The 10,568-nt window shown below is 37.3% G+C and overlaps 1 protein-coding gene across 1 annotated transcript; it reads right to left on the bottom strand.

The window, feature by feature from the left end:
* Positions 1-628: 628 nt before the first annotated feature.
* Positions 629-7,786, bottom strand: LOC131977475 (leucine-rich repeat LGI family member 2-like). The gene is made up of 8 exons (XM_059340801.1): positions 7,430-7,786; positions 7,170-7,241; positions 6,886-6,957; positions 6,475-6,546; positions 6,274-6,345; positions 5,358-5,527; positions 3,654-3,818; positions 629-3,047 (listed from the first exon to the last, which is right to left on the bottom strand). The coding sequence occupies exons 1-8, from the start codon at positions 7,603-7,605 to the stop codon at positions 2,212-2,214; spliced, it is 1,635 nt and encodes a 544-aa protein (XP_059196784.1). The 5' UTR covers positions 7,606-7,786; the 3' UTR covers positions 629-2,211.
* Positions 7,787-10,568: the final 2,782 nt, after the last annotated feature.

Here is a 10,568-nt window from a genome sequence, read left to right as displayed (position 1 = left end):
TGTATTTATTGGTGGCTTCACATCAGCGTTGTAACATTTAACCCCTTATTTTGTGACTTATCAGTGATTGATGTGAGGTCAGAGTTGTCTCTTTGCCTCATTTCTTTGACTACAACTGTATAAATTCACACTGAGATTGAAAGAAATGCTCTCATCTCCTAGTGTGAACAAGATAGAACAACAGGCTGAAATATAACACAATTTCACTTATTTAACTTTTGACAGACAATACAGTAATTTTGTTTGTGTTGAAGAGTGTGGTGGCTGCTTGGTAACTTTGCACTGAACAACTCATGAAAGCATGTGGAGCAAATGGAGGGTGGTTATATAAGAGTGTATCTCAAGAGGCTTTTAAAGAAGTGCTATCAATCACATCACCCGTCAGCACTGAATACTGACATTAATAACAGCTGATGATGAAACTCTGTGTCTATTCCTGTTCTCTTAAAAGCACCAACTGATTTCATCATTTGTCCTCTGAAAGAAAATGCTGTCTCAGATGCCAGATGCTGACAGCATTATCAATTTCAAACATGCTGTCTGAGGCACTTTGCCTTTGCTTTATGGACACATTTCACAGTCTGTGCATCTGCCAGGAATTGTGAAAAACAGACGAATACAATACAAGTGGTTAAATGTTCTTTAATGCATTTACATAAAGTCATTCTTATATAAGACTGAAGGCTGTTGGTATAGCTTCTGGGTAGTACAGTGGAAGATACACATCACTGATAGGTAGGACATGAGGAGGGATAAAAGGACAGTAATGTATTCAAGATATCTGCACAAAAACATATTGCTTTGCTAGCTCTTGTTAACATTTTGTGACTTTGAGATGTTTGACAGTCTATAAAGACCGTCGTTTGCACATTATGCCATTGTTTTGTGTGTGAAAAAGATTTATATTCCAAGCCAGATTGTAATTAAATCTGTACAATACATGAAAAATATCAAAAGATCAGTGAAGAAAAGAGCACAATTCAAGTCACATTTAGCAGCAGGCCATTAACCTTGTGATTGTAATTCAGAGCAACACTCAGTATTATACACTTTGCATAGGAATCAGGAATAAAGAAGATTTAGTTCTGACACTAATCAGGCACTCTGTTAATACAGTAGCTTGTTATAAATGCTGTGCAGTTAGGCTTAAGCTCATAATGTTTAGTTAATACAATCAGATGTGTTTTGGGGGGAAAGGGGTTTGAAGAAGTCTTCTGTTTCATGCATAACTCATTAATCATAACAGTTACTGGAATAAGTTGTTCCAGTGTTTTCAAATGAATCATTTCAGGGTAACTCTAATAACTAATGACATTTTGCTTGCACCTTTCTAATGTTTATCCTTCCCAGATGAATAAAACATTGCAATAATGTGTCTTTGTCAGCATGAAAGATGGACATTATTATGCTGTGTCTGACATCAAAGAACAATTTAAACTTGCTCTATTTTTTTCTTGTACATGGGTAAGATGGCCAAGGCATTTTGTTTTGTTTCTAGTTCGCAACCATTACTTTTTCTACTCTGTTTACTGACAGATTACAGCCATGCATAAAGAGAGCCGATACCACCGACTTCTAATTGAAATACACTTTGTGTAGCCTAGTTCATTGGCTCCAAAACAGATGATGCAAATGTGCCTAATTTGCAATTTTTGCAACATTTCAAAAGGTCAAAATGCCGTCACATTGAGTTTCACTTTCAGGTGGCACATAAATCAGTGTTTTCTTCTCCGTAAAGCGTCACAAATCGTATCTATTTCAAGCTTCTCACTTTTAAATAATCGCCAACTTTACAGGTGAACCATTAGGAATCACATCATGTTCTTTACATTTTATTTAACCCTTCAGGACAGATTTCTTACTACCTGTGTGAGGTGGCAACACTATGCCCAATGCTATAGAATTATGATAAATATATAATAACACCTTTTATTTCTTCTGTAGTATCATAAAATTATCTTCACTCTGTTTTTATTTTAGAGATTATCATTTTTTTCTTCTGTCAGTGGTCAGTTTCAAGTAATCCCTCCATATTTTGTTAGAAATGCATATGAGTTGAATAAACTTGCCAAAGATGTTTGTCTAAAACCGAGAAATAAATATCTAGTTGCACAAGTATGATATACAGCATTTGAAACTCCTTCGTAGTATATACGCAAATATTGGGGCCAACTCATACCGTGATTAGTCATGATTTTTGCATTATTGGCATTATAAGCTTAAATCTACAATAATATTCTCAAAAACCATGGATTTGCCCTTGAAGCTGGAGGAGAAGATGAAATTCCTCCGGTCAGTGGTCACGGCTATAAAGGACCGGGGCGACTGCACATAAATGTCCTTGAACTTGTGGAACGTTTTGGTCTCCGTATCCCAGAGGTAGATTTGTGTGAAGGAATAATCGCTGCCAAGAGCAATGTAGTGCTTGTCTGTGAAGCTGAAAGGTTGGAGGATCATCGCTCCTCGAGAGGGCAGAGCCTGCACCTCCGTGAACTGCTTATTGGCCCATTTGAGGATTTTGGAGTCACCGATGTAGCAGGTCATAGCCAGATACATCTCGTCCTCCAGCCGGAAAGCTTTGACTGCCACCACGTCGTCGACATTTGGGATTTCACTGTGAAATATGAACTTCAGGGTGCTTTTGTTCCACAGATAGACGACAGGCGCCTGAGAACGACTGGTCAAGATGAGGTAGGACTTTCCGTCCAACTCGACAAACTCAGCGTCTGTATCTCGAAACCACTCATGGAGGAACTGGTAGGAGTAGAAACCAGTTTCATTGCGTTCCGGTTGGTCCGTCCACTTGTACAGAGTAGACAAACCCGCCTTGGAGCTGTCCACGATCACAAAATACCATTCACTGTCCATTTGGAAGACCTCGATGTCATTCGGCTTGGAGATGTTAAAGACCTCAATAGTTTGAAACTTGGTGAACTTGTTCTGCCGATCATCAAACTTGTAAATATGGGAGCCACCAAAGAGCTGAGTGACAATTATCAAGACGTGGTCGTCGATCAGAACTGACTTGCATCCAACAACAGACTTCCCTGTCAGGACAAAAAACATGTTAGTGGTAATACTACGCAAATGACGCTAAAACAATTTTTTCATTTTTGTTGGTCTCTTAAATCAATCATAAAAGATATTCTCTTTTGTTCTTCGTCACTTAAAATCACTTAAAAGACCAAAAACCCACAATGGGTTAGTCTCTCAATAAGGATGTATTTGTTGCTTTTTTATTATTATTATTATTATTATTAACCAACACCAACACCAACACCAAAAACCATCTCGGCACTTTAGTTTTAAGCAAATGTTTCTCAAACAGGAGTAAACAGTGAATTTGTTTGGACTATTTTCAGCCACACATTAATATATTTTTGGTATTCTCTACAGTATTTAAAGCATCAGGATGATGTGGGATTGATAAACCCATGATCATTGCAATGAAGTAAAAGTTACCCAGAGCAACATGTGTTTTAAATGTTTTTTGAATGGCAATAAAGGTCTGAAAAAAGTGTGTGTTAGGTTGAACTTTATAGGTTCAATTAGTTGTTGATTTCGGTCTTTTCATGAGATTTTCTGACAATAAGAAAAATACAGAATTTTACCAGACGTATCCTTTAAAAAAGACTTTAAGTGTGTTGTCAAACCTGTTATATTGTCAAATTTCCTGAAATTCATTTCAATGTGATCCCACTCCATGATCACACAGCTGTTGGAGTTGGGGGCTGCCATGGCCACGTAGATGTCCTCTTTGAAGGAGAAGATGTCTGCGGACATGGACTGAATGGGAATGGACTGATGACGCACAAAGTCTGTGAGATGCAGACGAAAACAAACACTGATGACAAATTCAATTACTTGACATTTAGAACCTCACTGCTTAAATCTCTTTTTTATGCTGTGAAAAATCTTCTGGATGAGCTTGTGAAGAGCTGTCAAAATCATATTCTTTGTTTAATTTTATTTGGTATTTAATTTTATTACACTTTACTTTGCATCTTATGCAATGATTTTAGGTGAATTTTAGTCAGTTTACAATTTCCTTGGTAGTAGTTCTGCCCCCAATTATTAAAAATAAGTACAGGAATTAAACTGATGAAGCTCAGTAGAAGTTCAATCAAGATGACTCTCTTAACGCTCAATTATTCACATATTTATTTTTCTCAACATTCTTTAAACTTGTGAAAATAGTAGGTGAAGAAGCTGTGGTGGTTAGCCTGGGTGTACCCATGCTGCCTTGCATGCTCGATTTCTTTTCGAACTGCAACGCGGCATGGTTTCCATGGACGATTCTCAGCCCTGCTTTTGGTATCCAATCACAGAACGAGGAGGGACAGCAAGACGATGACACGTACTATTCGACAGACGGAAGCTTGTTGTTTGCTTACGGATCCAACATGGCGCAACGCTCTCTTTCGATCTAGCTGTAGACAGTGTTCTAGATAGTTTAGAGCTAAAGTTTATTTTAAAAGAATAACGTTTGGCTTTACACTTCTTTATCACCACCAAAAAGGATATTTTAGCCTTGCTTCCAACAGGATTTGGCAAAAGCCTAATCTACCAACTAGCCCTGTTAGTGGCTAAGCTAATGGGGTTTGACGAGACCCCAGTTGTTGTGGTCGTCTCGCCATACAATTGATACGATTGGCTAAGAGCTACGTACAGACGCTTATGATAGACATTCGTAGCGCCCAATAAATGGCTCTGGAGGATTGTAAACCACGCCTCTACGTAAAAATGAATTGGTGGTCTCCAGACTATATCTCATTTGTGACATAGTCTGGCGTTAGCCAGGCTATGTGGCAGTTACAATTGACATAACAAACACTGAACTACAAGACTTTAAGTTATACATGTGGGTTTTTTTCACCCAGTACCATTATCCTGGAGTCAGAACGAAGCTATTATTGGATTAATTTATCAGTTTGAATTGAATTAATGCTGATATTGCGTGATGTCAGTGGCTGACTTGAACTGGCTTTAATTAACACACTAAGCAACTAAGTACATAGTGTGTACTGGTGTACTGCATGGAAGTGTACTAACAGATGGCAAACATGCTAAACCAACATATCAATTTGCTGATGTTAGCATTTAGCATAAAGCACGGGTTTGCTCTAGTGCAGACAGTGTGTGTGTGTGTGTGTGTGTGTGTGTGTGTGTGTGTGTGTGTGTACATGTTACAGGCCTGCAGTTTCCTTGTTTGTTTTAAAGTGCATGTTAGTGTCCTGTTGAATTATTTAACAGTTTCATTGATTTCTTTCTCTCTTTTTGAACATGGCAAATTTAGCTGCTTTACCATGTGCTGGCTCATACTGTAATTGCCTTTGAGAGCATGCTTGTAATTGTACCTGTGGAGATGCACTCGCCGGGTGGAATAGGAAGGTCATTGAGCCGCTTGCCCTTCATGTCACTGGGGCCGGCGCAGAAGACATCCGATACTGTGGCGTTTGTGTTTTTTAGCCATGTCATCAGCCACTTGTTCTCACAAATGCACTGGAAAGAGTTGCCTCGCAGATCCCTGATGAATGACATGACCAATCAGAGAAGCCACATTTACTGAACAATAAACTATGTAATGTGTTTTATATTGATAAGAGGAAAAGATTGAGATGGTTGAGATGCCATGAAGGCTCAAGGCAGTGCAGTAAGGCATTTAAGAGGTAATTGTATATGACAAATCAAAGTAAATTTAAATTTATACCTAATCCATCACAATCAAATTAGTAATGCTGCATTTTGCAGGATAAATATAATAATGCTGCAAAATAATAATGCTGCATGCTACAGAATAGAAATAATGATGCTGCAAAAATAATAATGTGGCTCCCTGCAGGAGAAAAACCTTCCATCCTCCACATTTCTACTTTTCAGGAAAAAATGCTTGATGATGAAGAATTGGAGAATTTTACAAGAAAAGAAGTGACAGTGACCAATTGTTTGATACGTACATTAATTTTAGCTACAGTTTGTTAAAAATAGGTTGTTCTTTCCATTGTTCACTGACTGTGAAAAATGTCTACAAGTAAAAGCCTATAAAACTGTGATGCACTATAGAGGAGAACAGAGACGTGCTATCGTTTAATTCTGCCAAACAAAAAACAGAGCCTGAATCAGCTTCACTTAGGAACGCAGTATGGATGAAGACAATACACACACACACACACACACACACACACACACACGCACGCACGCACGCACACACACACATACACACACACACACACACACACACACACACTGCTGACACCACAACTGCTTACTCACAGTTCCAGCAACGAATCCAAGTCAAAAAAGAGATCTCTTGGCAGGAACCTCATCTTGTTATTGGCCAGCGATCTAAACCAAAGGGACAGGGAGAACAGGAAAATGTACATTGATGTAATTTCTCCCGTCTTTCTCTGTAACAATGAGTTGTTGGTGCTGCAGATGCACCACGGATCGTACAGATAATGACAGCAGACTTACAGATGAGTCAAATCGCGCAGACCACGAAAGGCATTCTTGGTGATCGTTTCTATCTTGTTCCCTTCAATGAATCTGAGACAGAAGTAGAGGTTTGTTATAGGAAAAAAAATAAAGATAAAGTCATACTATATCATGTCAGATGCATAAATGAGAAGATGTTGATACACATGTCAGAAAATAATTGAGTGGTAAAAAAAAGGGTTTTGGAGACTGAGATGGGTAGATTTAAAGGTGGGGCTGGAGGAGGAGAAACGATCTGCAGCTTTATTTACAGCATTGTGTAATACATAATTACTAATCATTATGTTGTATTTCAATTTAACTGAGTGTATTTATTTCAAGAAATTCATGACATGAAGTTATTTGACATGTAACATCAAGAAAACAGTATGTTTGTCAGCTAATACTCACAAATATTCCAGATGTGGAAGACCAGAGAAAGCATCATCTTTGATTGTTGTCAAAGAATTTGCATTTAGAAGTCTGTAAAGTAAAAACAAACCAAAAAAACAAATTAAACTGGAAATTAAAACTTCACTCTTTGGTACTTTTTTTCTAACTTCAAATTAACATAAAAGAAAGAAAAAAAGTTTTAATTCTTGATTATTTTATTTGCCTGTGTCTGTATAAATACCCCCCACCCCCGAAGTGTCTATAACTGATCACAAATGAATCAATAACAAGATTACACTTACAACAGCTGAAGAGAGGGCATTAGTGCAAACATCCCCTCTGTGACCTCAGAAATAGAGCCATTAACCATGCTCCTGTAGGAGGAAAACACAAATCAAAGTCTCACTGGGACAGTTTTCACACTCTGTACCAGACACACCACGAGCCAACTCTGCAGGGAAGCACCACATAACACGCAGATTGTCTCCTTGAACGCAACATTGATTTCTTTGTGTTTTACTTCTGATACAATGCAATAACATATCCTCAAGGAGTTACTCACAGTGAGTTGATCTCATTCGGTATAGTCCGGGGCATCTGGGCAGTACCGACGCAGATGATGGTCTCCTTGGTGCAGGTGCACCCTGAAGGACATTTGAAACCCCTTTTAGATTCAACCGCTCCATAAATGCACAGAAGCGCAAAACCAACCAGTAGCCGCTGCTGGGTGGATGTCATGGTGCGTCTTGAGCATTAATGACAGTAAACGAGGCCGTGTTCGGTGCTAGCTGCAGCTTTTACCCGCCTGGGCGACATCAAAATGCAGCACTGGTGGAAAGCCCTGACACAGGCTGATACGGCTGCAGCTGCGTCCCGGAAGGCTGCTTCGCTTTCAGGCAGAGAGGAAAAAACAAAAACGTCGAGTCGTCAATAATCACAACAATAATTTGTGAAGCAGACATAGAATGTATCTATGTATTTATTTATTTATTTATTGCATGAACATGTGTCACAAAACTATTTAAAAGTGATATTCGAGATGGGGAATCAATACAAAACAAGTTTACTAAAGCACAAAATGTGTTTATTTCAGCACCATAAGAGCGTTTTGAATATAGGAAATACATGCAGACTTTACCACGTGACATATTCTGCATACCAGAGCACTTCAAGTCCCATAAAAAGGGAAACTGCATTAACAAGTAATGTAGACTGGGTAGGCAATAAATCACCATTGTTCTTTCTCTAATGCATGCAGCAAAAACATCCTCCTTGTTAAATATTATCCTCTAAGCTGCAGTTACCTCTCACTTTTCCAGCCCAGTTTGATTGGGACAAATATAACTGATGTCTGTATGAATTACAGTGTTTCTCAGTCGCTTTAGTAGAGTTCTCAGATCAGAGATTTGCTCAACATCCACTCCTTATCCCTTCACTTCACGTCGTACATTTTTTTGTCATTTGTCTTTAAAAAGAAAAAAAAATTACAAATGTTTTGACACATTCATGCAAATGATTATGTACAATTCCCTGCTGTTTTCTACATTATCAGCTGCTTATGTCATGTTGATCAAAATGTATTATATTATCATTCTCTGTTGAATAGTCTTACCCACCCAAACATCTTGGCAATAGTTCACTGCATAAGACATTACATGCAAAATGGTTGAACCACAATCTGTCGAGCATATTTTAGTTATTTATGTATAGTGTTCAAAAATGTTTCTGGTGTTTATATTTCCTTTGTGCTTTGCAGTGCTTTAAAACAGTATTTATTTTTCTGTTCGGTCTGTCAACACATTATAGTACAAACAGTGTACATGCAGTGGTGAAAAAAGTATTCAGATCCCTTACTTAAGTAAAGGTACTATTATCACACTGAAATGACTCCACTATAAGTAAAACTCCTTCATTCAAAACTTACTTAAGTAAAAGTACAAAAGTATCAGCATCAAAATGTAAGTATTAAAAGTAAAAGTACTTGTTATGCAGAATGAACCCACTCAGATTGTTATATGTTCCAAATATATTGGATTATTATTTTTGATGCATTTAAGTAAGCAGCATTTTATTCATCTCATGGTAGGGCTCATTTGAACTTTTTAATATACTGTTATGAGGTTTAATCTAAAAAAAAAAAAAAGTCAAATTACTTTAAAAGTATCTTGTTTTTTATGTTAAATCTCGACCTGAAATGTAACTGAAGTTATCAGCTAAATGTAGTGGAGTAAGAAGTAAAATGCGTGTAAAATGCAGTGGAGTAGAAGTATAAAGTTACATAAAATGGAAATACTCAAGTAAAGTAACTCACAATTGTATTTAAGTATAGTACTTGTGTAAATGTACTTAGTTATATTCCACCACTGCGTACATGTGGATCTCGTCCAGTCTCTTGTGATCAATCTCCTTCACTGAAAGTGATAAATGTCACACAGAAGAAGTGCAGCCTTGTGCATTTTCAGTCAAAGTCATTCAAACCTTAAATTACATCAGAAAACAGTCTGAGTCCACTGATTTTGACACCATGACCAAGCCTTTTGACTGGGTTCTGGGCTTTTGCAGGTAATCCATTGTGTGGTGCTGTTTGTATGGAACAACAACAAACAAACAATTACTCTGTTTTGCAAGTGTTAAGGATGATTTGAGAGAAATCACCAAAGTGACTCAGATAAACTGTCAGAGCTGCAACTATCCACACACACACACACACACACACACACACAGTGGAGTGTTGTCTGTCTGTGTGTGCTGTTACATGATTACACCACTAGAGGGAAGCTGCTGATAACAAAAGTCTGAACAAGTTACAGATTTGTTACCAAAGGGTAAAAGTAATCTGCTGTCTTTTGTAGTTTTAAGGTTTCGTTTGATTTTATCTGTTGGAATTATTGTAATGTTATGATGTTGTGATAACAGAAAAAATATCTGGTGCAATCTGTTGGCTTTCAGCTCATACCCCTGTGTTGTCCAAGGTTTGAGACAAAGTTGTACATTTTTCCTACATACTTTAAAATACATGATTTGGGAGGATTAGATATTGAGAAATTAGATGGTCTGGAAAAGGTTGCTTTTGTTACTTTGAGTCACAACTACGCACACACACAGTCATTATTAATGTTCATAATATAACATTTTCTCTAATTAACACAAAATGGGTAAAAAATTAAAGGAAAAAACAACATTTAGTGTTTTAGTATAAAGTCAGCCACAAGAGCCTCCAGAACAGTTTTAACATCAAGTCTGTGAAACAGTATTGCAGGGATGACCACTACTTTTACTAAAGACATTCCCTCATTTATATGTACAATTCTATTTTACCAGGTGATCTCATTGAGGTCAAGAGAGACATATAAGTTACATATAAGTGTTAATGAAGTAAACATTGCAAAAACATACAATGACACTGTGTTCTGTCCTTTCTTCCCTTTTCTGTTTTTTTAGTGTTATTATTTGCACTTTTAATACAATTAATGCTTAATAAACTGTGAGTCATGAACCAAGCAATAACATGTTTAATGTCGTAAATTGATGTCAATAAAGTAACAAAAAGATAAAACAATAAATGATTATGCAGACACAGTGGGAGTGTGGATTTGGCCCTAAATCTATAGAATTAACTTCATTATTTTTGCTCTAAATGTCACACAGCACCATTATTCATAGAAAGAAGTATTCACTGAACAATGGGGTTGTTAGTTGTC

This window comes from Centropristis striata, chromosome 1 (assembly GCF_030273125.1).
Source record: "Centropristis striata isolate RG_2023a ecotype Rhode Island chromosome 1, C.striata_1.0, whole genome shotgun sequence".
Taxonomy (NCBI): Eukaryota; Metazoa; Chordata; class Actinopteri; order Perciformes; family Serranidae; genus Centropristis; species Centropristis striata.
The sequence above is the reverse complement of the archived record's forward strand: the minus strand, read 5'-3'. Positions and strand labels throughout refer to the sequence as shown.